This window comes from Salmo salar, chromosome 08, assembly GCF_965601325.2.
Source record: "Salmo salar chromosome 08, fSalSal1, whole genome shotgun sequence".
In the NCBI taxonomy this organism is placed as follows: domain Eukaryota; kingdom Metazoa; phylum Chordata; class Actinopteri; order Salmoniformes; family Salmonidae; genus Salmo; species Salmo salar.
In genome coordinates, this window is record NC_138298.1 from 21,881,309 (window position 1) to 21,903,502 (window position 22,194).

Consider the following 22,194-nt stretch of genomic DNA (forward strand, 5'->3'; position numbering starts at 1 on the left):
GAGAGAAGGGCTGTGAGAGAGAGAGGTGTAGGATGGAGAGAAGGGGAGTGAGAGAGAGGTGGAGGATGGAGAGAAGGGGAGTGAGAGAGAGAGGTGTAGGATGGAGAGAAGGGCAGTGAGAGAGAGGTGTAGGATGGAGAGAAGGGCAGTGAGAGAGGTGTAGGATGGAGAGAAGGGGAGTGAGAGAGAGGTGTAGGATGGAGAGATGGGCAGTGAGAGAGAGGTGTAGGATGGAGAGAAGGGCAGTGAGAGAGAGGTGTAGGATGGAGAGAAAGGGAGTGAGAGAGAGGTGTAGGGTGGAGAGAAGGGGAGTGAGAGAGAGAGGTGTAGGGTGGAGAGAAGGGCAGTGAGAGAGAGAGGTGTAGGATGGAGAGAAGGGGAGTGAGAGAGAGGTGTAGGATGGAGAGAAGGGCAGTGAGAGAGAGAGGTGTAGGATGGAGAGAAGGGGAGTGAGAGAGAGGTGTAGGATGGAGAGAAGGGCTGTGAGAGAGAGGTGTAGGATGGAGAGAAGGGCTGTAAGAGAGAGAGGTGTAGGATGGAGAGAAGGGCAGTGAGAGAGAGGTGTAGGATGGAGAGAAGGGCTGTGAGAGAGAGAGGTGTAGGATGGAGAGAAGGGCAGTGAGAGAGAGAGGTGTAGGATGGAGAGAAGGGCAGTGAGAGAGAGAGGTGTAGGATGGAGAGAAGGGCTGTGAGAGAGAGGTGTAGGATGGAGAGAAGGGGAGTGAGAGAGAGAGGTGTAGGATGGAGAGAAGGGGAGTGAGAGAGAGGTGGAGGATGGAGAGAAGGGGAGTGAGAGAGAGGTGGAGGATGGAGAGAAGGGGAGTGAGAGAGAGGTGTAGGATGGAGAGAAGGGCAGTGAGAGAGAGAGGTGTAGGATGGAGAGAAGGGGAGTGAGAGAGAGGTGGAGGATGGAGAGAAGGGGAGTGAGAGAGAGGTGTAGGATGGAGAGAAGGGGAGTGAGAGAGAGAGGTGTAGGATGGAGAGAAGGGGAGTGAGAGAGAGAGGTGTAGGATGGAGAGAAGGGGAGTGAGAGAGAGAGGTGTAGGATGGAGAGAAGGGGAGTGAGAGAGAGAGGTGTAGGATGGAGAGAAGGGGAGTGAGAGAGAGAGGTGGAGGATGTTGAGAAGGGGAGTGAGAGAGAGGTGGAGGATGGAGAGAAGGGGAGTGAGAGAGAGGGTAGGATGGAGAGAAGGGCAGTGAGAGAGAGAGGTGTAGGATGGAGAGAAGGGCTGTGAGAGAGAGAGGTGTAGGATGGAGAGAAGGGCTGTGAGAGAGAGGTGTAGGATGGAGAGAAGGGCTGTGAGAGAGAGAGGTGTAGGATGGAGAGAAGGGCTGTAAGGGACAGGGGTGGAGGATGGAAAGAGGGAAGGAGGGTGGATAAAAAGACAGAGGGAGAGATCATAGCCTCGCTATTGAGAAAGGCAGACCTGGCTCTCAAGAGAAGTGCCCACTGCCCACAATCTGAGGTGGAAACTGAGCTGCACTTCCTGACTGTTACGAACCCCTTTGGCCCTGCAGTCTAGGGAGGATGGAAACGAGACCCATAACATATCTCATGCAAATCACCCCAGTGAAAAAGTAACAGTGAGAACTAAAAAACCACAAACAACCTAAATCTACCGTCAAACACTTCAGGTTTATTTTAAACACATGGTAATGGGGTGTGGGAAAAAGGGGCTGCGCTGGACCCAAGGAAAGAAATGATAAATATCCAAACAAACCCCTAAGCTAGTCAAGCCTGCTTTAAGAACAGCTAGCTAACTAACCAGAAATACAGTGGGTGGTCCGCCCAGTTCTAACTAGGGTATTTAGACACTGTTTTCCTACGGGTAATGTAGGCCCATGGGCGACTTGGCTGGTTATCCCCTTTTCCCACCAACAAAACAGTCGTACACCATAACAATACAATACTCACAGGATAACAGACAAAGTGACATGTAGGTGCAAAAACAAAAGAGAGCTCTGCAGAGAGAATTGATTGGGATACTTTTAAACCGAGGGTAAGGGGATGTGATTGGGTAAGGGAAAAGGAGCAGGTGTGTCTTCAGTGGTGACTGATGAGTGACACCTGTGACTAGGGCAGAAGGAGAGAAAACAAATACACACACAGGATATCTGTATCCGTAACACTAACCACCTGCCAACCTCCTGCCAAATGTCCCGTGTGGCTCAGTTGGTAGAGCATGGTGTTTGCAACGCCAGAGTTGTGGGTTCGATTCCCACGGGGGACCAATACGGAGAATGGAAGAAAAAAAATGTATGAAATGTATGCATTCACTACTGTAAGTCGCTCTGGATAAGAGTGTCTGCTAAATGACTTAAATGTAAATGACCATCTTAGAGACACACATTTCCCTCTGATTACACAGATCCACAAAGAATTTGAAAACAAATCAAATTTTGATAAACTCTCATATCTATTGGGTGAAATACCACAGTGTGCCATCACAGCAACAAGATGTGTGACCTGTTGCCACAAGAAAAGGGCAACCAGTGAAGAACACGCACCATTGTAAATACAACCTATATCTATGTTTATTTACATTCCCTTTACTTCTACTATTTGCACATCGTTACAACACTGTATATAGACATATGACATTTGAATGTATTTTATTATTTTGGAACGTCTGAGTGTAATGTTTACTGTTCATTTTTCTTTATTTCACTTTTGTACAGTGGGGGGAAAAAAGTATTTGACCCCCTGCTGATTTTGTACGTTTGCCCACTGACAAAGAAATGATCAGTCTATAATTTTAATGGTAGGTTTATTTGAACAGTGAGAGACAGAATAACAACAAAAAATCCAGGAAAACGCATGTCAAAAATGTTATAAATTGATTTGCATTTTAATAAGGGAAATAAGTATTTGACCCTCATTAAAATGCTAATAATTTTATAACATTTTTGACATGCGTTTTTCAGGATTTTTTTGTTGTTATTCTGTCTCTCACTGTTCAAATAAACCTACCATTAAAATTATAGACTGATCATTTCTTTGTAAGTGGGCAAACGTACAATATCAGCAGGGGATCAAATACTCTCCCCCCCCCCCCCACTGTATATTATCTTCACTTGCTTTGGCAATGTTAACATATGTTTCTCATGCCAATAAAGCCCCTTGAATTGACTTGAACTGATAACAAAATAGCTAAATAAAGTGACAGACGGCAAAGGAGAGAGAAAAAGAGAGCGAGTAGGATCTGACTGAGTTCCCCAGGCATAAAGAAGCCAGTGAACTCTCTCTGACCTCTGACCTCATCATTTTTTAGGCTGCCCTGATTCTCCTCTGGGTGTTACGTCCAATCCCCTTTGATTTCTCCCCCGCACGGCAACTCTGACACAACCGACAGCCTACCCAGTGTGATCCTCCTCATTCTGATTTGAAAGATGAAAGTCCGCGGAGGTACTTTGAAATGCGTGGATGGTGCCCGCTTAGGACGCTACTCGCAGGACCCCTCAGACAGGTAATAATGGCGGTCCCCGCTACGACCCTGTTTGGAGGTGACAGCGAGCGTGACCCCGGGCCGGGTGTGAATAATTGGCACGCCGCTGAAGCAGGGGCTTGTGGGAGGAAGTATCATTGGTGCTGAGGGTGTCTTATTAATCTCAGAGGAGAGAGAGAGAGCGCGAGAGAAAGAGAGAGAAAAAGAGCGAAAGCGTTGGATGCCGTGTAGTGTGTTTGTCTCTGTGTGAGTGTGCTTGTGGGTTCACACGTTTTATACACAACCAATATGTCTACATAATATACTGTAAGATATCCAGTCACCTATTCTCTGATTCAAATATTGTTTAAGATTCATCTGACAACACCTGTCGGGGTGGGCAGACACAACATGTTACAACCTCTTCTCAATAATGTATTTTCCTCTCGACCACTAGACATGAACAGAGTCAGCCAGCCAGTCAGTCAACACTTCTCATATGTGACCTCTGGTCCATCCTCTCTGTCAGCCCTCAGTATCTACACTACTTTGTCCAGCTCAGTATACACACTGTCAGCTATTGTTTCTGCCTTCCACTCCGTGTGTCTCTGTGTGTGTGTGTGTGTGTGTGTGTGTGTGTGTGTGTGTGTGTGTGTGTGTGGTGTGTGTGTGTGTGTGTGTGTGTGTGTGTGTGTGTGTGTGTGTGTGTGTGTGTGTGTGTGTGTGTGTGTGTGTGTGTGTGTGTGTGTGTGTGTGTGTGTGGACACTAGCCCAGCAGCCACCTCTTTTTCCTCTTCTGAAGAAAACAGGAGCCAGTTGTTAGTGGGGGAGCAGGCCAGCGTGACAGAGGTGGAAAGCTAATGAAGTTATTTGACGGCAGGCCCGGCCATGGAGCGAGAGGTGAGGCGCATTGGACAAGCGTCTGGCAGAGAGACGGATGAGGCGAGAGGAAGGAAGTGTAGCTGGAGAGGAGAGAGACAATAGTAAAGAGAGGAGAAGGTAGGAGGGATTGGTAGAGGGGGGGAGAGGGAAATGTAGAGGGAGGAGAGGGGAAGGTAGAGGGAGGAGAGGGGAAGGTAGAGGAAGGTAGAGGGGAAGGTAGAGGGGAAGGCAGAGGGAGGAGAGGGGAAGGCAGAGGGAGGAGAGGGGAAGGCAGAGGGAGGAGAGGGGAAGGCAGAGGGAGGAGAGGGGAAGGCAGAGGGAGGAGAGGGGAAGGCAGAGGGAGGAGAGGGGAAGGCAGAGGGAGGAGAGGGGAAGGCAGAGGGAGGAGAGGGGAAGGTAGAGGGGAAGGCAGAGGGAGGAGAGGGGAAGGCAGAGGGAGGAGAGGGGAAGGTAGAGGGAGGAGAGGGGAAGGCAGAGGGAGGAGAGGGGAAGGCAGAGGGAGGAGAGGGGAAGGCAGAGGGAGGAGAGGGGAAGGCAGAGGGAGGAGAGGGGAAGGCAGAGGGAGGAGAGGGGAAGGCAGAGGGAGGAGAGGGGAAGGCAGAGGGAGGAGAGGGGAAGGCAGAGGGAGGAGAGGGGAAGGCAGAGGGAGGAGAGGGGAAGGCAGAGGGAGGAGAGGGGAAGGCAGAGGGAGGAGAGGGGAAGGCAGAGGGAGGAGAGGGGAAGGCAGAGGGAGGAGAGGGGAAGGCAGAGGGAGGAGAGGGGAAGGTAGAGGGAGGAGAGGGGAAGGCAGAGGGAGGAGAGGGGAAGGCAGAGGGAGGAGAGGGGAAGGCAGAGGGAGGAGAGGGGAAGGCAGAGGGAGGAGAGGGGAAGGCAGAGGGAGGAGAGGGGAAGGCAGAGGGAGGAGAGGGGAAGGCAGAGGGAGGAGAGGGGAAGGCAGAGGGAGGAGAGGGGAAGGCAGAGGGAGGAGAGGGAAAGGTAGAGGCAAGGGAGAGCGAAAAAGAAACAGCAGGAGGAGTAGAAAAAGGGACAAAAGAACAAGAAAGCCGGAGTCCGAGGTGGAGCGTGAAAAAGAGAGTAAAAAATAGAGAGGGAGAGCAGTGTCCTGCTGGGTGGCTGATGGCATGTCAACAGGGGGTGATAACAGAGACAGGCTGATAGCACCATCACCCCTGGGCCACAGACAGACAAGAGACGGGATGAACCCTAGTGTACTACTACTACACACGATGGGGAAGCTGCCACTGAACCGCTACATTGAAGGCAGGCAGAGATGGATAGTCACATCTCAGCCAGAGACAGTAAAACTGCTTCTAACGACACGGGGCTGCCACAGACCTGCTACATTGGCGGCAGAGATGGGATACATCTTCTTTCACTCAGGCCAGGAAGGAACCTCTACTACACACAGGAGGCTGCCACTGACGAGGTGCCCCCGCCTGCTACACTGGCGGCAGAGATGGGATACATCTTCATTCACTCAGACCAGGCCAGGCAGAAAGCTACTCATCACATCACCCGGTCACCCAGAGATGGCTGTTGGTTATTTCCTCAACTCTGACCACAACACCGACAGCATTCGGGGGAAGTTGACGTGCTACAGAGGGCTAAAGCCTGTGGACAGGGAAAGTACTGTAATTTGACTTCTGTCATTTTCTTTGGGTGAAATAAACCTAGGCACAGCACACCACCATGAATAACAGCTTAAACTATGGTGATTGGTGGTGGCAGCAGTAGTAGTAGTAGTAGTAGTAGTAGTAGTAGTAGTAGTAGTAGTAGTAGTAGCAGCAGTAGCAGCAGTAGTCGTGGATGTAGTAGTAGTAATAGTTGTGGATGTAGTAATAGCAGCAGTAGTAGTCATGGATACAGTAGCAGCAGTAGTAGTCGTGGATGTAGTAGTAATAGTTGTGGATGTAGTAATAGCAGCAGTAGTAGTCATGGATACAGTAGCAGCAGTAGTAGTCGTGGATGTAGTAGTAATAGTCGTGGATGTAGTAATAGCAGCAGTAATAGCAGCATTAGTAGTCATGGATACAGTAGTAGTAGTCGTGGATGTAGTAGTAATAGCAGCAGTAGTAGTCATGGATACAGTAGCAGCAGTAGTAGTCGTGGATGTAGTAGTAATAGTCGTGGATGTAGTAATAGCAGCAGTAATAGCAGCATTAGTAGTCATGGATACAGTAGTAGTAGTCGTGGATGTAGTAGTAATAGCAGCAGTAGTAGTCATGGATACAGTAGCAGCAGTAGTAGTCGTGGATGTAGTAATAGCAGCAGTAATAGCAGCATTAGTAGTCATGGATACAGTAGTAGTAGTCGTGGATGTAGTAGTAATAGCAGCAGTAGTAGTCATGGATACAGTAGCAGCAGTAGTAGTCGTGGATGTAGTAATAGCAGCAGTAATAGCAGCATTAGTAGTCATGGATACAGTAGTAGTAGTCGTGGATGTAGTAGTAATAGCAGCAGTAGTAGTCATGGATACAGTAGCAGCAGTAGTAGTCGTGGATGTAGTAGTAATAGTCGTGGATGTAGTAACAGCAGCAGTAGTAGTCGTGGATACAGTAGTAGTCATGGATACAGTAGTAGTAGTCGTGGATGTAGTAGTAATAGCAGCAGTAGTAGTCATGGATACAGTAGCAGCAGTAGTAGTCGTGGATGTAGTAATAGCAGCAGTAATAGCAGCATTAGTAGTCATGGATACAGTAGTAGTAGTCGTGGATGTAGTAGTAATAGCAGCAGTAGTAGTCATGGATACAGTAGCAGCAGTAGTAGTCGTGGATGTAGTAGTAATAGTCGTGGATGTAGTAACAGCAGCAGTAGTAGTCGTGGATACAGTAGTAGTCGTGGATGTAGTAATAGCAGCAGTAATAGTCATGGATACAGTAGTAGCAGTAGTAGTCGTGGATGTAGAAGTAATAGCAGCAGTAGTAGTCGTGGATGTAGTCGTGGATGTAGTAACAGCAGCAGTAGTAGTAGCAGCAGTCGTTGTCGTGGATGTAGTAGTAATAGTCGTGGATGTAGTAACAGCAGCAGTCGTAGTCGTGGATACAGTAGTAGTAGTCGTGGATGTAGTAGTAGTAATAGTTGTGGATGTAGTAACAGCAGCAGTAGTAGTCGTGGATACAGTAGTAGCAGTAGTAGTCGTGGATGTAGTATTAATAGTCGTGGATGTAGTAATAGCAGCAGTAGTAGTCAGGGATACAGTAGTAGCAGTAGTAGTCGTGGATGTAGTAATAGCAGCAGTAGTAGTCGTGGATATAGCAGCAGTAGTAGTAGCAGCAGCAGTAGTAGTCATGGATACAGTAGTAGCTGTAGTTGTCGTGGATGTAGTAGTAATAGTCGTGGATGTAGTAATAGCAGCAGTAGTAGTCATGGATACAGTAGTAGTAGTAGTAGCAGCAGTAATAGTCGTGGATGTAGTAATAGCAGCAGTAGTAGTCAGGGATACAGTAGTAGCAGTAGTAGTCGTGGATGTAGTAATAGCAGCAGTAGTAGTCGTGGATGTAGCTGCAGCAGTAGTAGTAGTAGTAGTCGTGGATACAGTAGTAGCAGTAGTTGTCGTGGATACAGTAGTAGTTGTCGTGGATGTAGTAGTAATAGCAGCAGTAGTAGTCATGGATACATAGCAGCAGCAGTAGTCGTGGATGTAGTAGTAATAGTCGTGGATGTAGTAATAGCAGCAGTAGTAGTCGTGGATGTAACAGCAGCAGTAGTAGTAGTAGTAGTAGTCGTGGATACAGTAGTAGCAGTAGTAGTCGTGGATACAGTAGTAGTAATAGTCGTGGATGTAGTAACAGCAGCAGTAGTAGTCGTGGATACAGTAGTAGTAGTAGTAGTCGTGGATACAGTAGTAGCAGTAGTTGTCGTGGATGTAGTAGTAATAGTCGTGGATGTAGTAATAGCAGCAGTAGTAGTCATGGATACAGTAGTAGTAGTAGTAGTAGTAGTAGCAGCAGTAATAGTCATGGATACAGTAGTAGCAGTAGTAGTCGTGGATACAGTAGTAGTAATAGTCGTGGATGTAGTAACAGCAGCAGTAGTAGTTGTGGATACAGTAGTAGTAGTAGTAGTCGTGGATACAGTAGTAGCAGTAGTTGTCGTGGATACAGTAGTAGTTGTCGTGGATGTAGTAGTAATAGCAGCAGTAGTAGTCATGGATACAGTAGCAGCAGTAGTAGTCGTGGATGTAGTAATAGCAGCAGTAGTAGTCATGGATACAGTAGTAGTAGTAGTAGTAGTAGCAGCAGTAATAGTCATGGATACAGTAGTAGTTGTCGTGGATGTAGTAGTAATAGTCGTGAATGTAGTAATAGCAGCAGTAGTAGTCATGGATACAGTAGTAGTAGTAGTAGCAGCAGTAATAGTCATGGATACAGTAGTAGCAGTAGTAGTCGTGGATGTAGTAGTAATAGTCGTGGATGTAGTAACAGCAGCAGTAGTAGTCGTGGATACAGTAGTAGTAGTAATAGTCGTGGATGTAGTAATAGCAGCAGTAGTAGTCATGGATACAGTAGTAGTAGTAGCAGCAGTAATAGTCATGGATACAGTAGTAGCAGTAGTAGTCGTGGATGTAGTAGTAATAGTCGTGGATGTAGTAACAGCAGCAGTAGTAGTCGTGGATACAGTAGCAGTAGTAATAGTCGTGGATGTAGTAACAGCAGCAGTAGTCGTCGTGGATACAGTAGTAGTAGTAATAGTCATGGATGTAGTAATAGCAGCAGTAGTAGTCATGGATACAGTAGTAGTAGTAGCAGCAGTAATAGTCATGGATACAGTAGTAGCAGTAGTAGTCGTGGATGTAGTAACAGCAGCAGTAGTAGTCGTGGATACAGTAGCAGCAGTAGTAGTCGTGGATGTAGTAGTAATAGTCGTGGATGTAGTAATAGCAGCAGTAGTAGTCATGGATACAGTAGTAGCAGTAGTAGTCGTGGATGTAGTAGTAATAGTCGTGGATGTAGTAATAGCAGCAGTAGTAGTCATGGATACAGTAGTAGCAGTAGTAGTCGTGGATGTAGTAGTAATAGTCGTGGATGTAGTAATAGCAGCAGTAGTAGTCATGGATACATTAGCAGCATAGTAGTCATGGATGTAGTAGTAATAGTCATGGATGTAGTAATAGCAGCAGTAATAGCAGCGTTAGTAGTCACGGATACAGTAGTAGCAGTAGTTGTCGTGGATGTAGTAGTAATAGGCGTGGATGTAGTAATAGCAGCAGTAGTAGTCATGGATACAGTAGTAGCAGTAGTCGTGGATGTAGTAGTAATAGTCGTGGATGTAGTAACAGCAGCAGTAATAGCAGCATTAGTAGTCATGGATACAGTAGCAGTAGTAATAGTCGTGGATGTAGTAGTAATAGTCGTGGATGTAGTAGCAGCAGTAATAGCAGCAGTAGTAGTCATGGATACAGTAGCAGTAGTAGTAGTCGTGGATGTAGTAGTAATAGTCGTGGATGTAGTAACAACAGCAGTAATAGCAGCATTAGTAGTCATGGATACAGTAGCAGTAGTAACAGTCGTGGATGTAGTAGTAGTCGTGGATGTAGTGGTAGTAGTAGTAGCAGTCGTTGTTGTAGTAGCTGTACTAGTAGTAGCAGTTGTTGTAGTAGTCATGGATGTAGCAGTAGTCGTAGTAGTAGTCGTCATCATTGTAGTAGCAGCAGCAGTCATAATAGCAGAAGTAGTCGTAGTTGCAGCAGTAGTAGTAGCAGTCGTAGTAGCAGCAGTAGTCGTAGTAGTCGTAGTAGCAGCAGTAGTCGTAGTAGCAGCAGTCGTAGTAGTAGCAGCACTTGTAGTAGTAGCAGTAGCAGTAGTAGCACTCGTAGTAGTAGTAGTAGCAGCAGTCGTAGTAGCAGCACTTGTAGTAGTAGTAGTAGCAGCAGTCGTAGTAGCAGTAGTAGTAGTTGTAGTAGCAGCAGCAGTAGTCGTAGTAGCAGTGTCAGCAGTAGTATTAGCAGCAGTAGTCATCGTCGTGGTAGTAGCAGCATCAGTAGTGGTGGTAGTAGCAGCATCAGCAGTCGTAGCATCAGCAGCAGTTGTAGTCATAGTAGCAGCATCAGTCGTAGTAGCAGCAGCAGTCATAGTCATAGTACCAGCATCAGTAGTAGCAGCATCAGTCGTAGTAGCAGCAGCAGTCGTAGTCATAGTACTAGCATCAGTAGTACCAGCATCAGTCGTAGTCATAGTAGCAGCAGCATCAGTCGTAGCAGCAGCAGTCGTAGTCATAGTACCAGCATCAGTCGTAGTACCAGCATCAGTCGTAGTCATAGTAGCGGCATCAGTAGTAACAGCAGCAGTCGTAGTCATAGTACTAGCATCAGTAGTACCAGCATCAGTCGTAGTCATAGTAGCAGCATCAGTCGTAGCAGCAGCAGTCGTAGTCATAGTAGCAGCATCAGTCGTAGCAGCAGCAGTCGTAGTCATAGTAGCGGCATCAGTAGTAACAGCAGCAGTCATAGTCATAGTACCAGCATCAGTAGTAGCAGCATCAGTTGTAGTAGTAGCAGCAGTAGTAGTCATAGTAGCAGCATCAGTCGTAGCAGCAGCAGTCATAGTCATAGTAGCAGCATCAGTAGTAGCAGCATCAATCGTAGTCATTGTAGCAGTAGCAGCAGCAGTCATAGTCATAGTAGCAGCATCAGTAGTAGCAGCATCAATCGTAGTCATTGTAGCAGTAGCAGCAGCAGTCGTAGTCATAGTAGCAGCATCAGTCGTAGCAGCAGCAGTCGTAGTCATAGTACCAGCATCAGTAGTAGCAGCATCAGTAATAGCAGCAGCAGTCATAGTAGCAGTAGTAGTAGCAGCGTCAGTAATAGCAGCAGCAGTCATAGTCAAAGCAGCAGCAGCAGTAGTAGTAGCAGTAGCAGTAGCAGCAGTCGTAGTCATAGTAGTAGTAGTAGCAGCAGCAGTAGTAGCAGCAGCAGCAGTAGTAGTCATAGTAGCAGCAGTAGTAGTCATAGTAGCAGCAGTAGTAGTCGTAGTAGTAGTAGTAGTCATAGTAGTAGTAGCAGCAGTAGTAGCAGCAGTAGTAGTCATAGTAGTAGTAGTAGTCATAGCAGTAGTAGTAGTAGTAGCAGCAGCAGCAGTAGTAGCAGCAGCAGTCGTAGTCGTAGTCGTAGTAGTAGCAGTAGTAGCAGTAGTAGCAGTAGTAGCAGTAGTAGTAGTAGTAGTAGTAGCAGTAGTAGTAGTAGTAGCAGTAGTAGTAGTAGTAGCAGTAGTAGTAGTAGTAGTAGCAGTAGTAGTAGCAGTAGTAGTAGTCATAGCAGTAGTAGTAGTCATAGCAGTAGTAGTCGTAGCAGCAGCAGTCATAGTAGCAGCAGTAGTAGTAGTAGCAGCATCAGTAGTAGCAGCATCAGTAGTAGCAGCAGCAGCAGTCGTAGCAGCAGCAGTCCTGTGTGGCTCAGTTGGTAAGAGAGTGGCTCTAGCAATGTCAGCATCATGGGTTAGATTCCTGCAGGGAAAAGGCATCTGCTAAGTGGAATAGATATGGTACACTTGTGTGTTTTTTGTGATACTTGAGTTCCGGACTGGAGAAATAAAAAAACGTCACATTAGGGTACTAAATAATTGAGTGATCTCCGTAACTCAGATTGGGAGAGTTGAAATACGATGCTATTTATAGGGCCCAACAGAAAGGTCATTGTAGTGGAGTGAGCACCGCGTGTGTAAGCACCGCGTCCACTGCGTCTTGAGGGTTGTTTTTGTTCCGGTGGAGTACGGTCGGAGGGGTGCGTGTGCGCGCGCAAGTCGTCTGTAATAGAGTTGGTGTGTGTGTGTAGGCCTCGCAAGGGCCACAGTGAAGCGTGCTGTCCCTGTCTGATCCAACACGGCCTGAACACACTCCTAATTAGAGGACGTCCTTCCAGGTGCTGACCAGGTTATACTTAGCCTGCCCGCTGACATCCGACAGTGTGACATTTCCAGCTGGTGGTGCTGCCGCGACCCCTAACCCCTTGACGTGAAAGTCACTGTCCCGCATTCGCACTCCTCCCACTAGGCCTCACGCCCCCCCTCCCCTACTACCAGACTCCACCAGCACAGTCCAGTGGCACAGCATGGGCGGTTTAGGTCTAGCAGGTCCACCCACAGGGAGGTTCTGCCAGTGTGGCTCCTGTCCTCCCTTACCTGAGAGCTCTGTCCCCCTCTGTCCCTCCGGCATGCATCATCATTAATCAGATGGCCGGAGCTGCCGCAGATTTATGACACGGGCGGGGGGGGGTGGCCCCGCGGCAGGCCAGTGGCGGCCGGAGATGTTAGGTGTGACGGGAGGGGGTGAGGAGAGGGTGAGATGGGGTGAGTGAGGAGCAGGTGAGGGGGGGTGAGCAGGGGAGCGGATCTATAGTGGGGCCGGAGGAAACTGGACAGCCGTCGACCCAAGAGTGATAACAGACCTGTGTGTGTGTGTGTGTGTAGAGAGAGCAGTGAGAGATGGAGAGTAAGAGAACCATCACCACAAAGCATTGAGGCACCATTGGACCCTGTGTTTTCTTGGCAGCGATCAGAAGTTGCTCCATGTCTAATTATTAATTATTAATCTAAGGCGGGATTAGATGTGACCCAGTTTCCCTATACACACACACACACACACACACACACACACACACACACGTGTATATATATATATATATATATATATATATATATATATATATATATATATATATATATATGCACACGCACACCTCTGCAGATAATATTTAGTTTCATTATTATCTGTGTATTAGCAAGCCTAACTTAACTCAATGGCTTTTTGGTGTGTGTGTGTGAGAAATAAAGATGGAGAGAAAGAGAAGAGGAGGAGTGGATTTGGTTAGAGATGCCCTGCGGACCTGGACAGAGTGAGAGAGAGAGAGGGAGTCAGTCATTAGGTCCTACCATCTGTGCTGGCCCACTGTGCTCCAGGATCCTAGGATTCACTGTTCACTGATGGTCCAGACCAGGGACTTTCAGTTCTCTCTCTAAATAACAAACCGCTTACAAAACCTACTCTCATCCTCAATCTGATCGGCTCTCTCTCTCACACATGTTAATGGTCAGTGTGTGTGTGGTGTGTGTGACTATGTTCCTGTGTGACTTTGTGTGTGTGTGGTTTGAGGTACAAACTAAGAACACAGAAGACAGTAGAATGCAGACACGTGTTGTGCCATGTGACCAGCGTTATGTTATTGTTGGGTTTATGTGATCAACTGCCACATGGAGAAAACCTCAGTTGAACCCTGCTCTTCTGCCACAGTCCACACTGTATCATTCCACAAATAGTTGAGGATCTCTCACACACAACCCTCCTCAACCCTCTCTCTGTCTACCCTCTCTCTGTCCTCGTCATCCCTCTCATTCCTCTTGACCCTCACCTCTCTCACCAATCTGGCTCGACCCTCTCTCCCTTTTCCCTCCCACTTCTTCCTCTCGCTCCTCTTTCATTTGTCCATGTGACCCCTCTCTCCTTCTCACCTTTTCCTCCTCTCCAACCTTCTCACTGTCCTCCAACTCTCTCCCTCTCTCTCTCTCCCTCTCTCTCTCTCCCTCTCTCTCTCCCTCTCTCTCCCTCTCTCTCTCCCTCTCTTTCAAATTCAAGCTGCTTTATTGGCATGAAAAACATTGTGTCAATATTGCCAAAGCAACAATGTATACAATATACATTGTAATAAAATTATAAACAATAACAAATAAACTGTTATCATTACCATTACCACCCATACCACTACTACTACTACCACCATCACTAAACTGCTATCATTACCATTACCACCCATACCACTACTACTACTACCACCATCACTAAACTGCTATCAATACCATTACCACCCATACCACTACTACTACTACCACCATCACTAAACTGCTATCATTACCATTACCACCCATACCACTACTACTACTACCACCATCACTAAACTGCTATCATTACCATTACCACCCATACCACTACTATTTGGAATGATAAACAACACTAATAATAGTAATAACAATAATAGTAATAATAAGTAACTGTTTACTATGCAGATGTTATTATTCAGTGTCCCTCAGGCTATGTATGGCAGGCAAGTATTTTTACTTTTTCCTCTGGGTTTAATAAATTCAAATTTGGAATAAATGTAGTCATTTCTGTGAATAATGAATCTCTTTGTGAGGAATATTTATCACAGTAAAGGAGAAAGTGCATCTCTGTGTCTACCTCCCCTGTCGTACAGTGACCACATACACGCTCCACTTTGGGTAGCCATGTCTTTTTATGTCTGCCGGTTTCTATTGCCAATCGGTGGTCACTCAGCCTGTACTTGGTAAGGATCTGTCTCTGCTTCGTATCTCTGACAGAGTAGAGATAATCAGACAATTCATATTCTCTGTTTAGGGTCAGATAGCAATTTAGTCGGCTTTGGGATTTTGTTTCGTTTTTCCAATGTTGGAAATATGAGTCCTTTGATTGGTTCATGATTTTGTTTATTTGAATTCTTTATTTTGAAGCAGTGCTGGTGTCAGCTTGGTTGGCTACGTCCAACACCAGCTGACTGAGAGGGCTCGTTTCTGGGCTCAGCTCTTGGGTTTGAAGTGCTTTAAATTGCAGCCTTGAATTTGGACTTGAATTTAGATGTAGCCAAAATTTGAATGATCTTTTCTGTATTTTCATTATTACTGGAAAGCGGCCCAATTCTGCCCTACATGCATTAGTTGGTGTATTTCTCTGAACTTGTAGGACTTTCCGACAGAATTCTGCATGAAGGGCTTCAATTGGATGTTTGTCCCACATTTTAAAGTCCAGTTTATTGAGTGGCCCCCAAACCTCACTTCCGTAAAGAGCTATTTGCAGGATTACATGGTGAAATATTTTGGTCCAAATTCTAATTGGGATGTTGATTTTGAATAATTTCATTTTTATTTATCTGCGTGCTTTTTCTTTTGAGTGCATTCACTGCCATATTAAAGTTTCCCGATGCAGATATGGTCAGACCAAGGTAGGTGTAATTTTTTAGTGTGTTCAATTATGGTGTGGGGGGGGGGGATCATGATTTTTGTTTTTTGGAAATTTCCTGCCAGGGCCCAATTATGGCAATATTGCTCTAGAATATTAATGTTCTGTTGAAGACCTTCTTTAGTTGGTGATAGAAGTACCAAGTCATCAGCATATAGCAGGTATTTCACCTCTGTGTCAAATGGTGTTAGTCCTGGCGCTGGAGAATGGTCCAACATGTCTGCTAATTCATTGACATAAATGTTGAAAAGATTTGGACTCAAACTGCAGCCTTGTCTCACACCTCGACGTTGTGAAAAGAATTCTGTTCTTTGGTTTTTTGATTTTTATTGCACACTTGTTTTCTGTGTACATACATTTTATTAAGTTATACACCTTACCACCAAGCCCACTTTGGAGAATTTTGTAGAATAGCCCTTCGTGCCAAATAAAATCAAATGCTTTTTTAAAGTCAATAAAGCAAGCAAAGATTTTGCCCTCTTTTTTTTTGGTGGACGTGTTTATTAATTAGTGTGTGTAAGGTGTATATATGGTCAGTAGTGCGATGGTTAGGGAGAAAGCCAATTTGACATTTACTTATTACATTTTTTTCTTGAAGAAAGGTTTGAATTCTTGAATTCAAAATGCTACAGAAAACCTTTCCCAAGTTACTGTTTATGCAAATTCCCCTATAATTATTGGGGTGTGATTTGTCTCCACTTTTGTGGATAGGGGAGATGAGCCCCTGGTTCCAGACATCAGGGAAGCAGCCAGAAGTTAAAACCATGTTGAACAATTTAAGCACAGCATTTTGCAACACAGGTCTGCTGTTTTTCAGCATTTCATTTCTGATGTTGTCTAGACCACAAGCCTTCTTTGATTTAATAGATTTGAGCTTTTCATTTAGTTCTTGTTGGGTTATTGGGTAATCTAATGGATTTTGGTTGTTTTTAATGACTGTTTCAAGGATGTAGAAATTAAAGAAAAATTTTAATTGGTTCTGTTGTAAGTTTTTTTGTGGGATGTTTTTGTATAGATTATCAAAATAAGTTTTCCAAATTTCTACATCTTGTATGGATAATTCTTGTGACTTTGTTGTGCTTCAATTGTTCCACATGTCCCAGAACTGATTTTGGTCAATTACGTTTTCAATTTCATCAGGTGTCTTGTCGGTATAATTCAATTTCTTGCATTTCAGTGTTTGTTTATACTGTTTCAAAGTATTCATATCGTAGCTCTGGGTTGTTTTGCTGCTTATGTTTTTCGTTTGACATTTGTCTTAGGTGTTTTCTAATTGTTTTACATTCATTATTAAACCATTTGTCAGAAACATTTTGTTTTTTGTTTCTGATATTGCATTTCTTTGGTTTTCTCAAATTTGCTTTCGATGCTGCTTTTTGGAATATGCAGTTGATGTTTTGAGTAGCCGAGTTGACACCATCTTTGTTTTGGTATTGTGAGTTATTGAAAAACTGTATAGAGTTCATTATTTCATTTGAGTTCAACGTTTCAATTAATCTCTCTGCACTGTTTGGAGCCCATCTGTACGATTGGTTTATGTTGTAGAGTTTATTGGGCAGTTTTTTTTTAATGAGTTTTGCCGGTTAATTTCTTCAGAAACACGTTGATCTGACTGTGATCTGACAATGGTGTCTGTGGTCTGACAGTGAATGCACTAATGGAGGAGGGGTCAATGTCAGTGATGGCATAATCGACTACACTTGTCCCAAGAGCTGAGCAGTAAGTAAACTGACCTAAAGAGTCCCCTCTGACTCTACCATTAAACATGTACAGGCCTAAGGCTCGACAGAGATGCACTAACTCCTTCCCATTTTTGTTCAGTATTTGGTCAGGACTGTTTCTATTATTTATAATAGGGCTACTGTACAAGGAGGGGTGTCCAAATATGTGGTGGTTACCTCCCGCATCAGTGTAGTCAGGCTCAGAACCTGTTCTTGCATTGAAATCTCCTTAAAGAAGCACTTTACCCTCTGCCTGAACTGTAATGATTTCTTTGCGGAGATCGTCAAACAACTGATCATCATAATATGGTGAATCTGAAGGAGGAGCATAAGCTGCACATATGTAGACATCATTGTCACAGTAGATTGTACCTTTGTTAAGTTTTAGCCAAATGCGACTGGTACCTTTTTTTCCATTTCATTGAGTGCTAAATTCTGCTCATGCCAAATGATGATTCCACCTGAGTCTCGGCCCCGTTGAACATTTTTATGTTTGATTGATGGTAGTAAACTTTCTCTATAGCCTGAGGGACACTGAGTATCTATGTCTCCACGACACCATGTTTCCAGTAGGATTATATGATGTCCTGTCCCTTGATGTTTTTAATCCATTCTGGATAATTTGTTTTAGAACCAAAATGTGAAGAGTATAGGCCCTGGATATTCCAAGAGCTGATAGTTAATGATCTCACTTATAATAACTGATATTCACTGGTTTGAGTAAAGTACATTGAAAAAAACCATATAATAATTATTATAATACCGGTGCCAATAAAATTAAGAATAGTTGTAAAGAAATTAATAACAATGGAATAAGATTGCACAAAAAATAAGTACAATGCAATCTGCAACCCTTTCTCTCTAACCCTCTCTCTCGCTAACCCTCTCTCTCTCTAACCCTCTCCCCTCCGTTCTCTCTCTGTATAGCAGCCAACCAGAAGGAAGCCCTGAAGTCTCCACAGTCCTTCCATCTGAAACAGGAACCCCGGGCAGAGGAAGAGGAGGAAGAGTTGCGGAGGAGCCCCCGGAGCCAGCCCAGCTACTCCTCCTTCTACCAGGAGCAGGGCGCGGCGCTGGGGGCCACAGGGCCAGCAGAGGTCACAGCAGACAGTGGGGCCCACAGGGGGACCCTGAAGGGACGGGAGGGAAGCCCCATGGGGAACAAGAACAGTCTCCTCAGCCAGGACATCAACTTCAAGGTGGCGTCGGAGCTGCTGATGAAGCTATCAGGTAAGGTAATGGGCTGTGTGTGGGTTGGGGGGGGGGTCATTTGTGTGTGTGTGTTCAGGGTTAGAAGTGATGTTTTTTGACAGCACACTGCACACATTCACAGCCAATTTGATCATAAAAAAGAATTAGAACGAATTGATGTTTCTCAATATAGGATAGTGCAAGTAGAGATTGGATTGAATTCAAATGAGCTCCACAAACCTTAACTTGACCTATGTACTGACAAGGCGTGCAAGTCTTAAAACTCTACTCAGTGATCTCTCACATTTGTGTAGCTAATAAAGAATTCACCCATGTTGATCTGGAGATTGCAGTGAAAGGCAGTCCTCAATCTATTCTGCTCTTGACTGGGTCAACATGGTACAGTTACAGTGCCTTAAATCAGCCAATAGGAATGAATCAGTAGAGAGGTCAAAGGTGACCCAGGTCCCTGCCATGTAATGACATGGGTAAAAGCATTGTATATAGAGAAGTAAAATGGAACAGTTGTCAAAGGTGAGGCACAGTACAGGTGAAAACCATTGTACTGTGAAATGTTTATCTCTTACACTGAGACTCAAAGCTCTCTATTTTGGCACCAAAGCCTTTGTGTCCTCCCATGGTAATATCCAGGTCAAAGTCCTCTCTCAACACCTCTGTTCTCTTTCTCTCCCTCCTGCGTATTCCTCTCCACTTCCTTCTGTTTTTCTTTCTTTCTCTCTCTCCCCCGGTTTCTGTTCTCTCTCCTTCCCTCCTGCCTCCTCTCAAGTTTTTTTTGGGTGGAAGAATGGCAGAAGGGTCAATTATTTTTCATGTTGTTCAGTCAATATCCTTTTCCCATCCTGCGGTCCCCCGTCCGAAACAAACCAATCGATGGCTGCTGGGTCCATCTCCAACGGTGCGCTACAGTGAACCTCAAACCTGGCCCCCTCTCCCCCTCGCCCCTCTCTATGAAAACAGAGATGACGGAGGGAAGAAAGAACACCCTGTCCTAAACCGTCTTCTAGTTTTAGCATGTTCTCTGTTATTTCTGCTGTAGTACAGGTTATGTCATACGAGAGGCCCCTCTCACCCTCGACTATATGAGACAGAGATGGTGAAAGGATGGAAGGACTGAACAGAACACCCTGTCCTGAACCGTGTGCTAGATTCAGCATGCTTCATGTTATTCGCTGCTACGTAATTACAGTGTGTTATCACCAATCTGCTTATTTTATTTTCAGATGAAAGTATGGTCAAGTGTGTGGCACAGATCAAGTGTGTGTGTTGGGCATGTGTTTGTCCACAGTGTGAGAGCTGAGTGTGTCTCTCCACTAATCAAGTGTCTAAGTGGTTCAAGTGTGTGTCTGTGTGTCGCTTGCAGGTTGTGTGTGCTGTAGGTGTTGGTGGTGGGTGGGTGTTATCGTGTGTGTGTGTGTGTGTGTGTGTGTGTGTGTGTGATCTCTTGATTTCATGTGATTCCATGCTCCGAGGGAACAGTACTGTGTGTGTGTTTGCTGCGGGGTGTGTAGTGTAACACAGCAGTTGATAACAGTACAGTGATCTCTCATCTCATCCTGTACCCTCACACACCAGCTGCCATTGTTCTGTTCTCTTGTTCTCTCTGGGTCGCCCTGTGTCTACAGTGAGTCATAGACACTGCCGGTGAGCGCTGCTACACTATACACTACATTACACCACACACACACACACACACACACTATACATTACGTGTGTCTGTGTGTGTGAGCGACAGAGATGGTGAGAGAGAGAGTTGAAGAGAGAGGAGGTGGGAAGTCTCTGAGTGATTCCTCCACTACTGCTGCTTGTCCTTTGTTCTGTTTCCTCACCTCATCATTCCCCACCTCTGGGCTGACATGCTCACCACACCACCACATCCTCCCAAGCCGTTAGCCTGTCAGTGTAGTTAACACTGGCCAGTTAGCCTTTGTAATTTAGCAGCATGCGCCGAGAAAAATGTATGATTCTAGGTTTAATACTTCAAATATCTTTCATTGTGCTCCCCCCCCCCCCGGAGCTAAGTAGAGAGGGTAGTGCCGTCGTCCATTGTCATGACAACAGCAGCGGGGTCGTCTGAGGGACTTGGAGAGAAGGTTGTCTGGTGTGATGGCTGTGACAGTGAGTCTGGCCCCTCAGTCAGACGGCTTTGAGGTTAGAGAGAGGAAAGGGGGCGGAGGAGGGGGGGAGAGGCCAGGGGGAAGGTCAACTCCGTATGAGTCATCTGCGTCACACGGCCACGAGGTTCCAAGGGCGTCTACTCCGTCACCTCTGACCCCTTGCCGAGGTCAACTCCGGCGCAGGGAGGCACGCTGTTGGCTGAAAGTCACATGTTTGCGATTGAGCACAGATTGGAAAAAAACCTTACAAAGATCTTACAATAGATTGGTTAAATGGATTGTTACCAGAGAGGCTCCGCCTTAAACCCACTAATATGGAATAGGCTAGGTGTAACTAAATGACCACACTAGCTCATTTTCAGTTGACCAAGGCAACCATCAGGAGAGCAAGGAGGACTGGCATCAAAACTGGCCATTATGTACTGTAATGTGTTGCGTCACTGCTTTAACTAGGTCACTTCTGTTTCTCTCTCTCTTTCGCTCTTTCTCTCTCTCTTCTTATCAAGTGACGGTGGTGGCGATAGCGCCCTCTCGCCACCCCCCACATCTGTTTTTAAAACATGCTGTTAGCACGGTTAGCGTCTAGGGGCTAATTACAGTAGGGCTAAACAGTCCCCCGCGCTGCTGGCTAACGCCTGCTAGTGCCTGTTAGCAGATGGGTACTGGTATAGAGGGTACAGAAGGACATCAGGGGACTGGGAGGAGGGGTTTATGGGGGGGTACAGTGCCTTGAGTGATACCCTTTGTCCCAGGCAGGCAGGCTGGGAAAGTGTGGGTGATGATGTCCCTGCCACCCACTGTCCCTGGTTCCATCTCCCCCTACCCCCCACCATGGGTGTGAAATCACACCCTTCTCCTAGCAGTGAGCCTATTTCTGTCCCAATATACTCCCCTCTGTTTCGTCTTTCCTCGCCCTCAGCACCCAAGGTCATTACCTTGCTAATTAAGACGAGTGTACCTGACATGGCGTCCCAGTTGGGGTCGTGTGGTTAAAGTGATGTGGGCTGTAGTAGAACCTGATGACGGCTTGTCAAAGAGATTGGACGAGAGGATACACTCTCACACACAAATACAAAACAGAATAGCAAAAAGCAGGGGCGTAACTTTCACTGGGAAAGGCATTCCAGGTTAAGTTGGTTGAGAGAATGCCAAGAGTCTGCAAAGATGTCATCAAGGCAAAGTGTGGCAGCTTTGAAGAATCTCAATATAAAAATATAAAATAAAATATATTTTGATTTGTTTAACACTTTTTTGGTTACTACATGATTCCATAGCTTTGATGTGTGTGTGTGTGTGTGTGTGTGTGTGTGTGTGTGTGTGTGTGTGTGTGTGTGTGTGTGTGTGTGTGTGTGTGTATATATATATACATACATACATACACACACACACACAGTTGAAGTCAGAAGTTTACATACACCTTAGCCAAATATATTTATACTCAGTTTTTCACAATTCCTGACATTTAATCCTTGTAAAAATTAAGTCTTAGGTCAGTTAGGATTGCCACTTTATTTTAAGAATTTGAAATGTCAGAATAATAGAAGAGAGAATTGATTAATTTCAGCTTTTATTTCTTTCATCACATTCCCAGTGGGTCAGAAGTTTACATACACTCAACTAGTATTTAGTAGCATTGCCTTTAAGTTGTTTAACTTGGGTCAAACGTGTCAGGTAGCCTTCCACAAGCTTCCCACAATAAGTTGGGTGAATTTTGGCCCATTCCTCCTGACAGAGCTGGTGTAACTGAGTCAGGTTTGTAGGCCTGCTTGTTCGCACACACTTTTTCAGTTCTGCCCACACATTTTCTATAGGATTGAGGTCAGGGCTTTGTGATGGCCACTCCAATTCCTTGACTTTGTTGTCCATAAGCCATTTTGCCAC

At 45.6% G+C, this 22,194-nt stretch overlaps 1 protein-coding gene across 4 annotated transcripts in view; it reads left to right on the forward strand.

Moving 5' to 3' along the window:
* The window catches only part of LOC106610206 (zinc finger protein 827), a 115,697-nt gene that overhangs the window by 59,987 nt on the left and 33,516 nt on the right, over positions 1 to 22,194 (forward strand). For 3 of the 4 annotated variants that reach the window (XM_045722760.2, XM_045722758.2, XM_014209404.3), the window contains exon 5: positions 17,915 to 18,217. In XM_045722760.2, the coding sequence (XP_045578716.1) occupies positions 17,915 to 18,217 (303 nt within the window). The remainder of the gene's footprint in view (positions 1 to 17,914; positions 18,218 to 22,194) is intronic. The other variant, XM_045722759.2, reaches the window with a different exon arrangement.